The 20412-nt window shown below is 43.1% G+C and overlaps 1 protein-coding gene across 4 annotated transcripts in view; it reads left to right on the top strand.

Moving 5' to 3' along the window:
- The window catches only part of RNF121 (ring finger protein 121), an 85558-nt gene that overhangs the window by 59523 nt on the left and 5623 nt on the right, over nucleotides 1–20412 (top strand). For all 4 annotated transcript variants that reach the window (XM_082626746.1, XM_082626744.1, XM_082626743.1 and 1 more), the window contains 3 exons: nucleotides 4296–4450; nucleotides 8238–8345; nucleotides 11378–11498. In XM_082626746.1, the coding sequence (XP_082482872.1) occupies nucleotides 4296–4450; nucleotides 8238–8345; nucleotides 11378–11498 (384 nt within the window). The remainder of the gene's footprint in view (nucleotides 1–4295; nucleotides 4451–8237; nucleotides 8346–11377; nucleotides 11499–20412) is intronic.

Raw genomic sequence — 20412 nt, 5'->3', positions numbered from 1 at the left:
TGAGTATCTTGAGTAACTTTCAGCCATTTATTGCCAAGCTAGCTATTAAAAATGCCCTTCCTTGGGGCTTCCCTGGTGGCGCAGTGGTTGGGAGCCCGCCTGCCGATGCAGGGGACACGGGTTCGTGCCCTGGTCTGGGAGGATCCCACATGCCGCGGAGCGGCTGGACCCCTGAGCCATGGCCGCTGAGCCTGCGCGTCCGGAGCCTGTGCTCCGCAACGGGAGAGGCCACAACAGCGCGAGGCCCACATACCGCAAAAAAAAAAAAAAAAAAAAAAGATTAAAAATGCCTTCCTTGAGGAAGCTTCAATTTATTTATTAAGCAAAATGCCAATAAATACTACAGCAGACACAAGTAAATTAACCAGGCAAAATTGTAACTTACCATTTTCCCCATGGTAGACTATTGTGTTCACCCGGCCCCTCTGCCTGCTGCTTGTCAGGCACTGAGCTCTCACCCCAGCAGCTGCTTTCAAGGCCTTGAAGAGAATCTGACTTTCAAGCCTCCCTGGCACAGAGTGTCTCGATACCTGAAAATGGCTTCAAATCCTTGGTTTGGGTTTTTGGATCATTTATTTTTCCTGGAAAGGACAAATTAAACATTATAAAGAAATTGCTATAACCCCACCACCTTTAATATGTTGATTATTTTGGTTATCTCATTGCAATCTTTGCTCCCTTATATATGTGGCTTTATTAATTTTTGATCATGTGAAGCCATAATAAGAGCTCTCGTTTACTTAATGCTTACTATGCAACTATGCTTGTTGTTTTATATACATTGCTGCTATTGAAATATAAGAGCTATTATATTGAATCCTTACATTATATTTATTATATTACTTATATTGAATGCTTGCCTTGTTGGGTACTGTTCTAAAAGTTTTCCATGTATTAACTCCCATGACCTATACAGCCTGATGAGAGTAGGTACTGTTTACCTCATTTACAGTTCAGAAAACAGGCTGTCAGAGTTAAGTGACTTGCCTAAGGTAACAGAGTAAATAGCCATATTGGGATTCATATCTAGAACTGTTTAATTCTAAAATCACTGTTCATTTCACTATATTATTGCATTCTGCTTTGTTCATTTGCTCTTTAATGATTTCTATTTGTACTTCTTTAGAAAGGGTGTAAGGATTCATAGAATCGTTAAAATATGGGTTTGATCTATGTTATTCTCCTGCTGCTAGACTGTTAGCTCCTTGAGGACAGGGACTAGAGGTCACGTTTATTTATTTCTGCATTCCTCTTCTCATGAAATGCAAAGTAAGTACTTACATGAATGAGTGAAGGCTGCCTTCACTCTCCCAGGGAGTCTGAGATACAAGGCTGCCTAACAGAACCTTAGCGTGCTAGAGCTTGAAGGAGTTTGAAAATCAAGTCAAACCCTTCCTTTAAGGAGGAAGGCCCTCCTTAGGGTGACCTACTGAGTTGGAGGCAGAACAGAACTAGAATCCAGGTTTGCTGGGCTTCTACTGGGCCATCTGGTTTCAAAGAGCCTAATCCTGTCCCTAAATCTCCTTCTTTCCTTCCCTTTCCTACCCACCCCCCTCCTCTCTTATCTTCCATGATGTGTAAGTTGAGTAGCTTTACACCCTTAAAGTTTCAAGCCTGAACGTTACAAAATGAGGCAAGATTTTCCATTCATTTTACACCGATGCCCAGACTTACTCCTAATTATGTCTTTGTTCAACCCAGAATAGAATCCAGGTCCTCTGCCTCTCACCACACCCAAAATATGCAGAGCTGCAGCTCACGTAGGGAAAATTATCTTGACTGGATTCCCCCGCAAGAACATGCTATTGGTGATTGATGGGGAGTGGGAAAGAGGCTTATTAGGGCAGGCTGGTGGTTTTTATGTAACAGCCAAGTTTTTGGAAAACCTCAAAGGAGGTAGGAATTCCTGTTCTTTCTCAGAGCGGACACATGTGACCAGGCCATGTGATTTAATTCTTCTCTAGTTTCTGGGCCTACTGTTTTGTAAACACCCCCATGAGCCTGTTAAAGCAAACAGTGTGAAGGCTAAAGACCCTGTAGCCCTTCTTTCCATACCCACCTTCATCTACCCCGCTTTTAGTGTCATGATTCTGGTTGCCTTATCCCCTAGTTTAAATAATCTGCAGTTGTTTGTTGTGATGTCTTTTCCTGGTCTCCAAGTATCTCCTAGAATGTCACCTGGAACATTATTTGGGTAGCCGTTTGTTCGTACATCCTGGTGCTTTTCACACTTTTTTTTGTAAGGCCGGAATATTTTAGAATGCTTCATTCAGAGTCAACTGCAGGTTCCTGTACAGTGGAATTGGTACTGAGGCTACATTGTTCGCTGACCAGTGGGCACACAGCACTGGAAGCTCTAAAGCAAAGTGGCCGCTCACCATTCTCTTCCACTGTCTTTTTTTTTTTAATATGTAAAATAACACTAAAAAACTAACGCTTTTTCTTGCCACAGAGCAGTCTATGAGAGAGTAGTAGCTACAGACAGCTTAACACTAAAAAGATGCTTTAAGCTGCACTATCCAGTGTTGTAACCACCAGTCCCATGTGGCAGCTGAACACTTGAAATGTGACTGGTCTCTTTTGAGATATACTGTAAATATAAAATAAACATCAGATTTTAAAGCTGTAGTACAAAAAAAAGGTAAAATATTTCATAGATAGTTTTATATTGACTACATGTTGAAACGGTAATATTTTAGATATATTGGGTTAAATAAAATATATTATTAAGATCATCTGTTTCTTTTTACTTTTTTTTTTAGCATAGCTACTAGAAAACTTATTATTTTTTTTATAGTGGCTTTACCAGTTTATATTCCCACCAACAGTGTAGTAGGGTTCCTTTTCTCCACACCCTCTCCATCATTTATTTCTTTTTTTAACTTTATTTATTTATTTTTATACAGCAGGTTCTTATTAGTTATCTATTTTATACATATTAGTGTATATATGTCAATCTCCCAATTCATCCCTCCAAGACCTCCCACCTCCTCCCTGCTTTCCCCCCTAGAAAACTTAAACTTACATATGAGACTCACATTATATTTGGACTGGGCAGCGCTAGTCTAGAAATCCCCAAGAGTAAATAGTTTCTCAAAAGTTTTCTCTTCTGTGGAACTTTAGGAAACTAGCTAATATTTTCCTCTCTATAGCCACCCCCCCTTTTTAAAAAAAATATCCTTTCATTTCATTTAATGATACCAAGAAGAAAGCCTCTATTAAGTGCTAATTATCTGTTTTTACACCTGCTACTCACCTGAGAAGAGTGACATCTAGTAAAAATTGGGTGGTTGGGGGAGGGAGTTAGGAGACGTTGGGGAGCAGAAGACTTGTGATTGGTCCAAACTTCTGACTCAGAATTGTTTAATACATTTGGAACTCTGTAGCTAACAAGTCTGAGGTAAAGATATGAAGGAGGGAAAGTAAAATAGATACTCTTTAAAACAAATGTGCTTCCCTCTTAGGGTTCTAGTCTTGCTTTCCCCTCATTTATCTAAATTCACTGAGGATCTGTCATGGGCCAGACAGTTTCCTAGCACAGAGGAATCAGATGAGTGTGGCCTTGTCACTGCTCTCAAGGAGGTTACAGTAAGCTAGAGAACGAATTCGAATCCAGTCTCATACTCTAGGTAAGCACTGTAAAGATGGTAGAAAAGAAAATGCGTTTGGAGCAATAGGAAGTCATGATTTATTCTGCCTAGAAAGGAGACTGAAGGCTTTGTGTGTCTTGTATGTGATACTCACAGGCCGAAAGGCAGGTGGGAAGGATGTTTTGCCCTGAGGGGAACAACCTGACTATAGGCATGGGGAATGGTAGAAGGTGGTCCTTAAAATAGTAGTTTGGGGCTCCATTGTGGGGGATTTGACTGCCTGTCTAAGGATGTTGGGTCTAAGGATGTTGAATCTTATCCTGTAGACTGGGGACCCTTAGAGGGTTCTAAGCAGGGGGATGACATACTTCAAGACTGTGTGCTCCTGGGAAGGATAGATCGGAGGGGAGACACCAAATGCAAGGAGACTTAACAAAGAGGTCATAGTCAGCCAGGTAAGGGGTAGCAAGGGCTCAAATGTAAAGGAAAGAATATGTACAATAAACAGTCGGGTGGGGGGTAAAAGGTTGGTGTCAAGCACGGTCCCAGATTTCTAACTTGGGTCACTAGGAGGTGCCTTTATCCAAAATTGGAAATGTAGGAGAGGATCAGGCTAAAATGGAACACACAAGATGCGCTCTGGATTTGCAGATAGAGCTTCAGAGGGAGCTGGCTAGAGCTGAAGTGTTTGTGTTTGTGTTTCAGATGGTGACCCTCTTTCAGATGTGGGTTGTTCCCCTCTATTTCACAGTGAAGCTGCATTGGTGGAGGTTTCTAGTGATCTGGATCTTGTTCTCTGCCGTCACAGCCTTTGTCACCTTCCGAGCCACCCGAAAACCACTAGTACAGACAACCCCAAGGTGAGACTTTAGGTAGTGGGTAGTGGGAAGGAGCCAGGCTTCCTGAACTAACGGGTTGGGATGCATGGGAGGCGGGTGGGTTAGACTGAAAAAATCGCAGTTTTTGTCTGCCAAGATTACTTGGCACAAAGCCCCACCAAAACGAGCTGATTGGGAGACCTCCTGCCCCATTCACAGAATAAAAACCTCCAAGTCTTTCCCTATAGCTTACCTTACAGTTTACATCAAGGTCTGTTTATATTAAAAGCTAACAAAATAACTAAGCAAATCCTGGTCATTGTGGTCTCATTATAACTGTCATTTTCTTCTGTAACCTCTTCTCTGATCTCTAAATTAGATTTTCTGTCACATTTGAGTGTGTGTCTCCCCCATTAAACTAACTATGAGATCAGGAACCACATCCATTTTGTTTGTCACTGTATATCCAGGCCCTACCAGGGGGTCTGGCACATAGTAGCCTATTCTCTGAATTTTTGTTGAATGAATGAATCTCAGCAAATTTACAATTTTCCAGCAAAGAATACTTCCTTCTTTGGTCACAAAGCAGCCCCTGCCTGTATACATCTTTTTTCTTTTTTAATTAATTAATTTATTTATTTATTTATTTTTGGCTACATTGTGTCTTCGCTGCTGCGTGCGGGCTTTCTCTAGTTGCGGCGAGTGGGGGCTACTCTTCGTTGCGGTGCGCGGACTTCTCATTGCGGTGGCTTCTCTTGTTGCGGAGTACGGGCTCTAGGCACGCAGGCTTCAGTAGTTGTGGTTCATGGGCTCTAGAGTGCAAGTTCAGTAGTTGTGGCGCACGGGCTTAGTTGCTCAGCGGCATGTGGGATCTTCCCAGACCAGGGCTGAAACGCATGTCCCCTACATTGGCAGGCAGATGCTTAACCACTGCGCCACCAGGGAAGTCCCCTGTATAATTCTTTGTATTTCTAAATGCATGTCTCGGGGCTTCCCTGGTGGCGCAGTGGTTGAGAGTCCGCCTGCCGATGCAGGGGACACGGGTTCGTGCCCTGGTCCGGGAGGATCCCACATGCCGCGGAGCAGCTAGGCCCGCGAGCCATGGCCGCTGAGCCTGCGCGTCCAGAGCCTGTGCTCCGCAACGGGAGAGGCCACAACAGTGAGAGGCCCACGTACTGCAAAAAAAAAAAACGCATTTTTCATTTGATCCTCCCAACCAGCTTGTGAGATCATTTAATATCTATACTTGACAGAAAAAAAAAAGAGATTTTCTCATTTATTCATTCATTCATTCAACAAGCACCTGCTATGTGTCAGGCCCTGTGCTGAGCACTGGGGATACAGAGCTGGAAAAGACATGGTCCCTGTCCTCAAGGAGTACTTGGTTTAATGGAGGAAATGGACAAGAAAGCAGCTGTTTTAGTGCAGTTGGTAAGTACTGTGAGACACGTGTGTATAGGTTCAGGAGAGCCTAAGAGAAGAACCGGCCAGCCTCAAGACTTGTGACTATCCGATCCAAAGTTTTCCAAGTTGCAACTTGCTCTTTTTCCCATGCCTCTTATGTTCCACTTTACTACAAGCCTTTCTTTGGCCTTCTGAGTTTCATTCTACAAAGTAAAATTTATCTGCAAGGTGAAGTCAGTGATCCAGAAGCCCTTCTCTGGCTGTGGTAGTTTACATTAAAAGCCAGTATAGAATATACAGACTCTGGAGCCAGATGGATATGGATTGGAAACCCCAGCCCTGCCAGTTGTTAATTATATAACCCCTATGACTGCACGTTTCTCAGCCTTGAATTCTTTATCCCTAAAAATGTGATAATAATTGCTACCTCTGATAATAATTGCTACCTCATATAGGGTAATATGAAGAAAAAGTGTAATAAAGCATGTTAAGAGTCATTGAGTAACATTTTCAACATCTAGCTAAAATGACTGAAAATGTGTCTATAACATGGGAGGTTTTTGATAACAGTAACAACTAGCATTCGATAGTGCTTTACGATTTCAAAGTACTTTCATAAACACCCACATTTATTCATGCAGCATTTATTGAGCAAATATTATATACACCAGGAAATTATGTATACTATGTACAATCCAGTGAGAAAGGTAGCAGGGGGTTCCTGTTTTAGAAATAAGTAAACTTGTTTCAGGTTGATATGACTTATCTGGGGTTACCCAGCTACTAAACCTCACTTAATCCAGGTTCCACCTAAAATGCCACATCCTTTCCACTGTGTCTCAGTCCCATCTGATCAGTACAAACCCTGGATAATGGAGCTGTCTGTGGTCTTTGAGGGCAGACACTGCAAGGTGTTTGGGTCCCTCCGCCAGCCTGAGAAGCCATCGCCCCTTGTTTAGCCACAGCAGGGAGGCCCAGGCAGGGACCTTGAGCATTCTCCCTGAGGCCCAGCAGGGTTGGCAGTAACCTACTCAGCTCTCAGGAGCCAGGCAGATTGCTGAGTTACTCCTTAGCTCTCCTCACAGGTAGAACAGTGGCTCCTGATATTAGGGACCTACCTCCATAGCATTTAAAAGGCTCTGGTACATTCTGGGAACCATCTTTCCTCTCTGATCCTAGGTGCAGTCAATCAACCAGATTCCACGCTGCTTTTCACTGGATCCTAGGGAACATGGCTCCTCCTTCAGGAGCATCGCACAGCCCCATTCTACCGCACCCCACCCCCATCACGCACACACATCCAATTTAAGGGTATTCGTTGAGTGCCTCCTTCCTTATCCCTTCTCCTCCAGGAAAAAAAAAAAAATTCAGAAGCAAACTCATTAGATATAATTCATTTTGTTATTAGCCTATGCGTAGGAGTGAAGCAGTTTTCACATTAACCATGCCCAGTTACAAAGCCTGTAGCTAATTCTACCTCTTATTCATCCTCCCTTGAATCCTCTTTGCTGATAAGAATACCTGTTTCCTTCTGAGCATAGCTGTAGTTACTAATTTTCACTTCCTCATCCAACTAACCTGAATTTGAGATGTCATACTTGTCTGAGGTCAGCTGTATACTTTCTTTGCTTGAGGTTGAAACTTCTCTTTTCTTCACTTGGTCTGAGACCAGGAAAATACAAAGCACTATTATTTATTTTACTTTTTAAATTTATTTACATTTTTTAAAGTATTTAAATTTTAATCAGGTTCTTTTGTTTCAGTCCTTTGTAAGAAGCAGCTCTTGCTTATTTCCTCTCTAGGCACTGTTTCTTCACATAGTTTTTGAGATTAGAAACTAGAGACTTCAGTTCGTTCAGCAAATGAAGTTAGCCTTTTTAGAACTGGTCTGATAAAATATACATGGGGGCAAGTGGGGTTAATAGGTGGCAAAATCACATCAGAGCTCTGTTTCATATCTCTAGATGAAAATAAGAGTAACAGACTGTTCCGCAGGGGATGACAGTTCACTAGCCCTGGTGAGATGTCCCTTCAGATGATGGGGCAATGTTCACTCAGCACAGTGGGTGGTAACCACTTGTGAGGACTGCTGGATTCCCCTAAACCAATGTTCTCAAAATGCACTGCCTAGAACAGTAGTCCCACGAGGGCGAATAAGTTTGGGAAATGGGGTCTTCACCTCTTGGAGAGTTGAAGTGCATATTAGAATATTAAAAGCTCTAAGAAATCTTTTAGTAAAAAAAACCTGTGCTTTGTATTTGGAGGTGTTTCTGCAATTGAGGGAGTGACCAGCCTTGCTCAATAAAAGTCCTAAGCAAAGAGCCTGATGTCCCCGTTGATGTGAGAGTAAGGGATTCTTGTGGTCCAGAGGCTCTTAGGCCAGTATTTCTGTATAAGCTTTACTAATTTTTTCTCCTTTCTCCAGGTTGGTTTATAAGTGGTTCCTGCTGATCTATAAAATCAGCTATGCCACTGGCATCATTGGCTACATGGCTGTCATGTTTACCCTCTTTGGTCTTAACTTGTTATTCAAGTGAGTACCCTTTGCTTTCGTTTTTGCTAGTGTTTGGGGAGGAGGGACTGGTGAGATGTACCTTTGTTCCTGGGACAGGTCCTGAGTATGAACAAGGGGAACATGGCACCTAGGATAGGAGACTTGGCTTTGGAGGATGGGAGGATGGGTGGGCCTTCCATGATTTGTGCTGGCAAAGAGAAAGGAATGTCTGGATAATACAGAGTTAGAGTCTCAAATCATTGGTTGTACTTTCCAAGAATTTATATTTTAGTGGAAAAGTATAATAACAAAAGTAAGCATAATAATGATTATAGCCAGTTACTCATAACTCCATTACCCCAACAGAACCATTTTCCTTTTCCATGTGTGTATTGTTTACTGTAACATCCACTCTACCTGAGTGATCTTATGTTCAAGGAGAGTAGGAGTTGGCAAACTACATCCTGTGGGCCAAGTTGGCCTACCTTCTGTAGGCCAAAATATTTTACTGGAACACTCATATTCATTTGTTTACACATTGTCTGTGGCTGTTTTTGCAGTAAAACAGCAGAGTTGGATAATTGTGGCAGAGACTATATGGGCCACAAAACCTAAAATACTTACAATCTGGACCTTTACAGAAAAAGTTTGCCGACCCTGAACTAGACAGTTGAACTCATGGGACACAGCTGGCCACACCTGGCAACAGATCCACCTAGAAAGATACAAGACAGGAAATAGCAGGGCAGCATCTGCAGGAGTTCTCACAGTAGTCCCAGGGCTGAGATATGAGGGGGAGTGAGACCACACAGATGAGTGTGGGAGCCAGCCAGGCCCAGAAGCCCCACTTCTCCAAGGAACACATCAGGTTTAAAACTCTCCCGGTCTAGATGCAGTGTTCTAATCACAGGTCAGGTTTAACATATAAGTATTGCTACTTTGTGACACAGCTGACATTCCACCTTTAAGAGATTTCTCAGGAAACAGAGTTAACCTGTGGACTTTTAAGTCCTGCTCCATTTTTGGTCATGTAGGTTGTTTTTTCAGTGCAGCGCTGTCACAGATAACATTGCTGAGTTGCTTCCTAAGGGTACATGACCAGGAGTGGAATTCTGGCTGTTGCTTCATATTGTCATAAGCTTTCCAAAAGGTCTGTATCAGCATACAGGTTTCCTCCACCCCCAGTTAAGTCAGAAGCCAAGTAATCCTGGACTCTGGGACTGGAGGGTACAGTGAGTAAGCAGGGCAGAAAAGAGTAGAAATGTGGTTTCCACAGCTGTAGGCTGTGGATTGTGAGGAATCTTAAGCCTGGGATATTGCACTGAAGCTAGAGATTTAGGATTCAAATTTCAATTCATGACCACTGGCCTCTTCCCCAGGTATACTGTAGGCAAGAATCTCTGAAACTGAAAGGAATAAGTTCTACTTTATATAATGAGAGGACACCCATGGAATTCTTTCTTCCAGGGGTAGTACAGGCTGAAAGAATAAATAGGCTCCACAGATATTTACAGGAATTTATTAGTGTAGAGTCAACACACCTCATCAAAGAAAACCAAGGTACTTCCAGATATCTTCCTAACCTGTATGTTTTAAAAAAAGTAAAAACCAAGATTCTCCATTATGTTTTAAAGGTATTTATTCTAGAATTACAGTTTCTTGTTTACTTTGATAAACTGTATAAGGAGGAAAACATAATTGAGAATCTTGACCATTTTTATGCTACTAATCAGGTTAATTGCTGTAAGATCATGATGTCTAGTTAGTAGGTTAAATATTATAAGATTGGTGGGCAAATTCAACTTTCTAAGCTAAATGTAATTTACAACTTTAAGTGAACACGTACAGTTCTTGGTACAAATGTTTTAACAAAGGTAGTTTTCTATAATAAACATTTAAAGACTCAAGTTTGCAAACTGTTGGTCCCTGGAATTACTGAAACAAACTCCCTAATATTATAGGCTTATTGTCCTTAGTAAGGAGACTTGGACCAAAATTTAACTTTGATGACATGATACAGAATATGTATAGATGCAAGTTAAATTTTTATGGTAACTGGTATGTGTATATTTACTAACTTTATCTTTCTTTTCTAAAGCTGTGGTTGGCAAACTTTTTTGTAAAGGGCCAAATAATAAATATTTTAGGCTTTGTGGGACAAAAGGCAAACTCTAGGATGGTATATAGATACTTATATAATGAGAGAAAACTCCTCCCTTGCTCCACCCTGTTTGCCTGGGTGGCCTGTCTCAGATGGTGGACATACTTTGTGCCCACTTGCCATCATATGAAACATTCTCAGAAGGAGGGGCCTGATGGGGGTGGGTGATCCCTGGGATCATTTTCACTGTCTGCTCCAGAGACACCCAGATCCTGCTGTGCCCTTCCCTCCTTTTGGAGGGCTCAACTATTTATTTTTATTTTTATTATTATTATTATTTTTGCGGTACGCGGGCCTCTCACTGTTGTGGCCTCTCCCGTTTTGGAGCACAGGCTCCGGACGCGCAGGCTCAGTGGCCATGGCTCACGGGCCCAGCCGCTCCACGGCATGTGGGATCCTCCCAGACCGGGGCACGAACCCGTGTCCCCTGCATTGGCAGGCGGACTCAACCACTGCACCACCAGGGAAGCCCGGGCTCAACTATTTCAACTTGGGCAACTGGCTGGAGGTGAGGCAATTCAGTAGTGAGTTGCTAACTTCCGGACTGAAAATTCCACTGCTTAGTGTGTAGCAGTTGCCAGTAGTGGAGTCCCCAACATATAGGTGCCAACTAGGGGGCTGCAGGCGTGGTCATCAGTCAGAGGAGGCAGGCATTGGAAACAGAGTGGGGAAGTGAGCAGAAAGGGATACCCTGGCTTGGTCTTCACAGCTCCCAGTCCTAGGCTGTTCAGGTGGTACCCCTAGGTCATATACAGATAGGCAACAGGCTGGATTTGGTTTTAGTTTGCCAACACTTGCTCCAGCTATTAAAGCTTCCAGCTTTAGATGCTGCCACATGTGTCCCAGAGTAGTAATCCAAAGCAGTTGCATCTCAGGGCAGGCCTTACAGGCCATGCTGCTTCCCTTACAGGATCAAACCAGAAGATGCCATGGACTTTGGCATTTCTCTCCTCTTCTATGGCCTCTACTATGGTGTTCTTGAGCGGGACTTTGCAGAAATGTGTGCAGACTACATGGCGTCTACCATAGGGGTGAGTTCACTTGGGCTTTTTAATACTGCCTCCTGCCACCTCCAGAGAGTTCAGGATAGCATCACTTGTTTGATGGAAGAGATAAGCCATACAAAATCCTTCAGGATGTGAGTGGTATGTATGGAGATTCCTTCCTTAAAATTTGGAAAACCGATCTCAGACGTACCCTGGAATTTTTAACTCTAAGCTATTATAGGAATCACTTTAACCTGCAGGAAGTTAACAGTCACTCAACAGATACTTATTTAATGCCTCTGTCTAGTGACAGAGATGGGTATTAAAGTAATAAAAACATAAATAAATTATATATGATACTTTATGATATTATATTATTAAAATTATAACTGTAATAAATATTATGAACAAATATAGTCGTGGCATTTGACCTAGTCTTGGGGCTCAAAGATGGCTTCCCTGAAGATGTAACTATTGAGCTGACCTGAACAATGAGTAGAGTTAACCAGATGAAGTGAAAAGTGAAATGTATACCAGGTGGAGGAAATAGCATGTGTAAGAGGCCTGTAGTGGGAGAAAGGGTGAGCATTTTAAGGAACTAGGCTCATGTGGTTGTAGGGCTGAATTATAGTGGAAGTGTCTGGAGGAATAATAAAAGGCTAGGCTAGAAAAAGCCGTAGAGGCCAAATGAAAGATTGTGATTTTTATACTAAAAATACTAGGGGGCTAAGATAGAAAATGACATCATCATATTTGCACTTTGAAAAGATCATTCTGGCTGCTTGGGTAGAGAACAGATTGGAGAGGGGTCCACAGATCAGAGTGACCCACTTAGTCTTTAAGAGACAATTGCAGTAGTCTGGGCAAGATGAAGGTAACTTGGATTAGGGTAGAGATGGTGAAAAGTGAGAGAAACGGACTATTGGAGAGGTATTCTGGAGGTAAGGTTGACAGGACTTGGATATAGATTGGTTCTGGAGACTGAAGGAAAAAACATGAAGGAAAGAAAGGTAGGTATCAAAGCTGACATTTCTAACTCAACTCCTTGGATCCTTCGCTGAGATAGGAAATGCTGCAAGAGGACCAAGTGGAGACCATGCAGAGATTTTTCAAGCTTAAAATATAGGTAAAGTAACAGCCAGTGTAAGAAACCCAACTCAATATCCTTATTTCTTTTTTTTTCAAAATGTCTGTTGTTTTGCTGTTCGTAAAAGTAATACATTCTTTTTGTAATTGCGTGAACAACACAGAAGTGCTTCCCATCTGAGTATCATCCTATTAGACCCAGCCATAAGAAGGAATATCTCCAAGTTTAATAGACATTTCTCCAGTTCTGTGCTGAAATAAGTGTGGTTCTGTCTGATGAGTGGGGACTGAAAGGCATTCAGAAGTTCTTGCTACTTCTGAGGTAGCAAGAGGTTTGGCAGGTTGGAGAGAAACCCTAGGAAAATATCAGGGAAGCAGGTTCTCTTGGAGCATCCAGATACCAGTCCTAGCTTTTAGGCAGCAGATATCAGTGGAGACCAGTTGAGAAGTACAAGAAAGCTTGGCACTGACTTCATATGAGGCACCTCAGGAACTCTTGCTGAGTCTGAGGCAGTTTTGCAGGTGGGGGCCTATTGGCTGTGCAAATTTGTATGTCACTGCTACTGTGATCTCATTCGTGCCACAGGCTGGTAGGCTTAGGGCAATTCACATTAAGCAGAAGACTCAGCTATTATCTTGGGTAACATTAATCAAGTACAGTTTTAGGTCTAGGGCTTTGTTTCTCAGTATCCTGGGACTATTTTTATTTTTCCTGTAATGGATCAAATTGAAAACAGTGTATTGGGTCACTTTATAGACAGCCTATTAGATTCTTTTCTGAACAGCTGTCTTATGTTTTAGCAACATTTCACTGTCTCATTTATTTGTGTAGACTTCAGCTCTTCCTTTAACCAGTTCACTCCCAGAAGAGATTTCCAGACCCTAGATTGTCTAATTAGTAACTTCACTTTCAACAGCAGAGACTGTCTAATTACTAACTTCGCTTTCAACAGCAGAGATTGTCTAATTACTAACTCCACTTTCAACAGCAGCTGTTCACTGCGACTGCTTCTGTGGCATAGCCAGCCTTTCAGAGAATCCTGTCCTTTACCCTCTAGTGATTTCTTTATCTCTCGTTCTATTTTTACAGGACCAATTCTCTGATTTTCCCAGTTTGTTGCCAACTTTATCCCAAGGTTATTATCAGCTGCCAATTTAAGCATAGCCTTTTTTCCCTCAGGCGGGGGTCCCTAATAACCAATCTACAGAATCCCTTTTCTGAGCTCAGAATTGATCTACAAGTTAGCTTCTCCTCTGGGAGATAGGATTATTAAATTGGCCTCCCTAAGATGCAGTTTGAGCTGGGCCACTTTCCGTGCTCTTGGGAAGAATTATTGGGTGCTGCAGTGATTATAAGTGATAATCCCCCATAAGATAATTCCCTCATAATGATAAATGCCAGCTTCACCAAGAGACCTGGTGGGAGAATTTCTCTTTAGGGTGGGGAGTGCCTCAAACACTAGCTCCTGACCCCTCATACTCTCCTTCCTTTTATGGGATCTCACTAGTTACCCCCACCACTCCACGATAACAGTCTGTCCCAGGGATAAACCCACATACCTCCCTGCACCTCTTAGCACAGAATCAAACAGTCACGTCGGACTTTATTAAAGGGTTGAGGATGAATAACAGGAAAATAAACTGTGAGTATTTGAATGAGGTTGATCTGAGTTATCAGCTGCCTGCTTTCCAGGGCTTTCAGACCCTGCCTCATCTAACTCTCAGCCTACCTCTGTATACTGGGTGCCGTCTTAGCACCCACCACCTAGAATCCACATCTGGACAACTACAATCCTCCAGATACCTAGACCTAAAGCCTGTGTTCCTGACAAAACTAATGCTGCCGCTCCCCTATACCACAGGGTATCTTACATGCGGATCTACCTCTTCCCTAGGTAATTGACATTGAGAATGGCTTTCCTTTTCAGAGGAGCCAGTCTATCCAACTGTCTCTTTCAGAGGAGTCATTCTGAAAACTATCCAACAGAATGTGACCTTGCTGATCCTGACTATAGACAAGCAGTTTGCTGTTTCCCCAGGTTCCCGTCTTGGGGGTTCATAGGAAGACTAGGATGGCTTGTGATAGTACTGGGTGAGTCACCAGGAGTTAACGCATTTGTTGTTTTCCAATACTCTTAGCAAATATTGCTGAGACTTAGTGACAGGCCTTCTGCTAGGGCTCAGGATGCCAAGAGATTAGACCAGGCAGGAATATGGGAGAAGAGACTCCAACATGGGATAAAGGGATAGATTGCACTACCTTGGAGAGCTTTCCAACCCTGAGAAATCCAAGACTCTGTTATTTCTGCCCATGTCTTTGGTCAAGTGGGCCTTGGTCTGCTTAGGAACACCTGGGCCCCTGAGCCACAACAACTGAATTTAAAGAATATTGCTGACCTTGAAGCCAAAATCTGATCAGTGCTTTGGGGAGGACAATTTGAGGAAGCCAGGAGACTCCAGCTTTCCATGCATTCATTGGCCAACTCATTCATTTATTTATTCAAGCAACAGTTATTTATCAACCATCTACAATGTACAGAGTATGACTGAGTGCAGCCCTTACTAGCACCACTGCCCACTTCCAGTAGCAGCCCTAGTTGTTTTTTTTTTAATTGTGGTAAAATACACATAACATGCCATCTTAACCATTTTAAAGTGTACAGTTCAGTAGCATTAATACATTTACATTGTTCTTCAACTGTCACAATGATCCATCCATAGAACTCTTCATTTTGCAAAACTGAAGCTTTATACCCATTAAACAATAATTCCCCAATCCCCACTCTCCCCAGCCCCTGGCAACAATCATTCTACTTTATGTCTCTATGAATTTGACCCCTCTAGATGCCTCATATAAGTGGACTCATATGCAGTATTTGTCTTTTGTGACTGGCTTATTTCACTTAGTGTAATGTCTTCAGGGTTTACCTATGTGTTGTGTCAGAATTTCCTTCCTTTTTAAGGCTAAGTAATATTCCATTGTGTGTATATACCACATTTTCAGTCCTGGTTATTTTTCGTAGTCTTTTGTATGTTCTGTGATCACAGCTTCTATCCCAGAGAGTCAAAGTTGATTTTGGAGCTATTACCAGGTCAGGAACTAGGTCTGATTCATCTCTTGGTCTACCTCTGGGAGTAGTTTGACCTAAAAAGATCTGTAATTAATTAATTTTGCAATTCCTAGAAATAAAACCATGATGTTTTATAATTGTATTAACAAGCATTCTCAATTCCTTTTACACTATTCTGCACTACTCTTTTTAGAGTAGAATGGCTCTTTGTTTTGCCTCACTTGGAGAAATTTGTAACTGTTTTGTTGAGTCAGGTCGATTCAAGGGAATCATGGATGGTGTCTGTGTTCTCCAGCTGGTTACTGTGAGGTCATAAGCTTGTGACAGCCAGTCGGTCTGGTTTCTATTCACACCCAAAAATCATGTTGGGGTGGGGTGGGATGGAGGTGGGGGAGTGGGGGGTTGTGAAATAAGCTTCTTTCTGGGGCTTCCTCCTCTGCGAGAGTGATTGGGCAGGCAGGGTAGTAACACATTGTTCTGCATTGGGCCAGGTGTCCTGCCTCACATTTTCTATCTCCTGAGCAAATTGCTGTGCCCCACATTTACTGCTTCCTGGATCCTCAGCAGCCCCAGATAATGTGAGGACAGGACTATCTGTTCATTCATCTGACTTGAAGTAGTAGAAAGAGCCAGGAGGTTAGAATCAGACAGACCCGGTTTCAAATTCTCCTCCACTTTTAATTATCTGTATACTCTTGAGCAAGTGGCTTTACCTCTCTGATCTTGTTTTCTTAGCTGTAATAATATTGCCAGCCTTATAGAATTGTGGTAAGGAACAAATGGGTTAATGTCAAGCACTTTGCAGAGTAGCCTGGCCCATGGGAAACACTCACATCATGATCATGATGATGATGATGATGACAGCAATGATGATAGCTACCATTTATTAAGTACCTACTGTACAGTCCTGCTGTGCTGTACGACCACTTATTTTATGTCTGTAATCACCTGGAGCACAGGGTCCTTGTAGAATTTGTCTTTGTATCTTCATCATACTCAACACTCAGAGCAAGACATAAGACAGATCATCAACCATGAGTAATTGCCAGTTCTCTCTTAACACCATCTATTGTCTGAAGCCATCTTAGACCACTCTGTGATATGGAATCTCCTCCACTATAATCCTGGAAATGGGTATTTTATTCAGTTTTTCAACAGGTATTTCTGAAATCATGTACTTGAACTGACTGGCAGCCAGCTCAGCCTTGCCTCCAGCCCTCTCTGGCCTCAAGTGAGGCTTTCCTCCTTGGGCATTAGTCTCCTTACTAGTCGAGGGGGTGTACCAGAAGAGCCCACTAGGCTTTCATGGCACACATTTCCTGTGATGGTCAGTGGTGTGGGTTAGAACTCATACATCCTGAGCACCTACTACATGCAAGCTCCTGTGCTGGGGTTTTGTGTGTTTTCTCAGTGTGTCTTCCTAATACCGTGTGAGGCCGGGGGTAGTGTTCCTGTCCTACAAAGGAGAAATCTGACTCTGTTCATCTGAAGAGCTTACTCTCCCACTTTGAGTAAAACCTGTTTCAAGACTCCTCCACTCTCAAACCTCTCACACCCCTGCCTTCTGTCCCTTCATCCTCTGCAGATGACCTCGCCTCCTGTTTACCTGAGCAACTAGAAACCAAACAGGAATCCCCACAATTCCTGACACCGTGTCTACAGATCTGCTCCTGTTTGCACCCATCTTCTCCTTCCCTCCAGTAACAGTGGAATAAGTGTCCTTTCTCCCATCAGAGGCCAGCCCTACCTGTGCTCTGGATTCCACACCTCCTGCCTGCTCAGGGACCCGATATGCTGTTGACTTCCTTTCTCACCCATGACTTCACCTTCTCCCTCTACTGGGCTCTTCCCATTAACCTTCTAAGTGTTCTTTTTCAAAAATATCCTTTTTTGACCCACCTTCACTTCTAGCTACTGAGCCATTTCCTGTCACACACAGCTAAACTTGTAGGAAGTTCCTGTTTCCTTTTTTATCACCTTTCACTTACCCTTGGCCCATTCTAACTGGCCTCGGCTCATGCCCTTCTTCTGAAGTGACTCTTACTCAGGTCACCGGTGACTCTGTGTCACTCATTCTGGTGGATTGATTCTGATCTCAGCAGTCATCAGCACAGTTGACTCAACACTGCTTCCTTCTTAAAAAGGTTTTCCCCCCTTGGATTTTGTGACATTACACTGTCCTGGTTTTCTTTCTGTCTCTCTGGTATTTTCTGTCTCCTCTGCTAACTTTCCATCCCCTTAAATGTTATTGTTCCTCTGAGCTGAAGGCTAAACCATCTTCTCTGCTCTTCCCCTAGGTATTTCCCTTTTCTTCTTCCACGGCTTCCAGATCTCTAATCCAAAACTCTCTTCTGAACTCCAGACCTTTACTGTTCAGCTGTCTCTGGTATCAACAGTCTGTCCACTTTTCTCAATTTTTACTTTCATCAACTTAGCCCAAGACATCACCTTAGCACAGGCCCCCATATAGCACTTAAAGAATTGTAACTGTCTCTTAGCTGGTCTCTCTGAATCCATTTTGGCCTCATCTCCAATCCATTTTTCACACAGAAGACAGTGCTCTTTTTTTTTTTTTGCGGTACGCGGGCCTCTCACTGTTGTGGCCTCTCCCGTTGCGGAGCACAGGCTCCGGATGCACAGGCTCAGTGGCCATGGTTCACGGGCCCAGCCGCTCCGTGACATGTGGGATCTTCCTGGACCGGGGCACGAACCCATGTCCCCTGCATGGGCAGGCGGACCCCCAACCACTGCGCCACCAGGGAGGCCCAATACTTATTTTTTTAATGTCAGTCTCCCCTAGCTGTAGGTTTTATGAGGACAGAGGCCAGGTCTGTGTTTTTCCAGCATTCTAGCCCAAGGACCCAGTCCAGTGGCTGGTACTTAGTAGGTGCCCAATATATTCTGATGGAAGGAAAGAAGAGTTTGGGTGGCTTGCTCAAGGTCATCAAGATAGTAAGTGACAGAGGATGGAAATGTGGTGTGTCTAATCCTGACAAATTATGTGGCCCCTTGAGCCCTTTCCACACTGAGGCATCAGGCTCTTGAGGTTAAACTGAAATCTGCCTCCCTGTACTTTACCCTACTCAGCCTCAGTGCCTCCTGATACAGTCTCTGTGTGTTCTGCAAACCGCAGAGTTGCTGGGCCCTTCCTGACTTGACAGGCTTACCTGATAACTTTGTTGAAACTTTGTGGGATTTGACCCTGCTGGCATGTTGCCACATTAGCTTGCGGGGAGAACTCCAGAAGCTAGGGGCCTAATAGACATTTTCCTGGGCGTCCCTCCTACTCTCATTACCTCATCCAAGTTATCTTGCATCCTGTATCCCTTGCCCCAGTGTCTTGGGGCAGAACTCAGGGATGATTTGAGGTAAAGCTTTTCCTCAGAGCTCTCACCCATCTCCTGAGTTGAGGCATTCCCACTTACTCCACTGCCAACGCTGTGGGCCAGAGTGAGTGGCCATGTTCCTGTGCCGCATGATTGTGCAGGGACTCAGTGCCAGAGCTGGACCCAGACTTCTTGGCCTCTTTTCTCTCTGTTCAGTTGATGTGCCCAGAAATTCTAAGCCAGGCATATTTCAAAGCCATAAGCCTCTTGAGTGCTAGAGAAGTGTTTCTCAGAGGTCCCCTCAACACTAACATTCAGATTCCAGCTTTGGAGAGTTGCAGTTAGTGGGCTCCCACAGGTTTGGCTCTGCCCTAACTCTTGCTTATCCTTTTGCACTCTCGATAAACATATCAGAACCTTTTGAATTACTGGCCCTCAGTGAGCTAAGTAGCTGATCTTTCTGCAGCATTCAGCAGTTGTTAATGGACATCTTGGGTAGAACTTGGGTTAGGAGTCGGAGGGGCTGGGTTCTCGTCACAGCTAGTTTCTTTCCTTTCTGGGCTTTGGTTTCCCCAGGGACGGGGCTGCTCTGGTGTTCTGTGATAGTAACGAGCTCACCTTGAGCCATTTCAGACAGTTTTGTAAGACAGTGAGGTGGGGGTGAAGGTAGGAAGCTCTCTATTCATGGATTCTTGGGGTGGTGTGGCTCTACCTTCTACGCTTGAGGACTCTTGGGAGTCAAGAGAGGCCACTTCTTATAAGGGAAGCTTGGAGTCAGAGATGTCCCCATGTTGAGCAGAGGTTCTGGCAGGTGTAGCTGTGTCTGATCTGGCTGTCACCATCCTCCCTACTCCCTATCCCAGTACCTGTATGCCCACCCCTCCTCCACTGCTATCCCTCACCCAGCTTCAGGGCTGTGGCTTTTTCAGAAGACCGTTGCTTGGAAATAAAAAACAGCAAACTCAGGTTAAGAAAATACAAAAAGGCTAAGTATAATCTATTTCCCTTAGAGGTACAGATAAAATTGTAAATAATAAATGCAGAATCCTTTCTAAAAATTCATTTTACAGTTTTGCAAGATGTGAAAGTTCTGGAGATTAGCTGCACAGCAATGTGAATATACTTATTAACATTACCAAACTGTATATTTAAAAATAGTTAAGATGGTAAATTCTGTGTTATGTGTGTTTTACCATAATTTTTAGGACAGTGCAAAGAAAAAAAAACAATAGGTCTTAGACTATATCAACAAATAAAATTCAAATCTTTTCTCCTTGGGGTGAAGGGGAAATGCTCTGTAGCTATTTAACAATAAACCACAAGGAAAGTATGCAAAATTTGGCATTTCTTTTTGGAGCATGGAATTGGTTATCCATTGTGATTAACCATGGTAATACATCATCTTTCAAAGTATGGGCATACCTCATTTTATTGTGCTTTCCTTTATTGCACTTCGCAGATAATTGTGTTTGTTTT

Source organism: Mesoplodon mirus (assembly GCF_964341445.2).
Source record: "Mesoplodon mirus genome assembly, chromosome: 7".
Classification (NCBI taxonomy): Eukaryota; Metazoa; Chordata; class Mammalia; order Artiodactyla; family Ziphiidae; genus Mesoplodon; species Mesoplodon mirus.
This window is presented reverse-complemented; position numbering and strand designations above follow the sequence as displayed.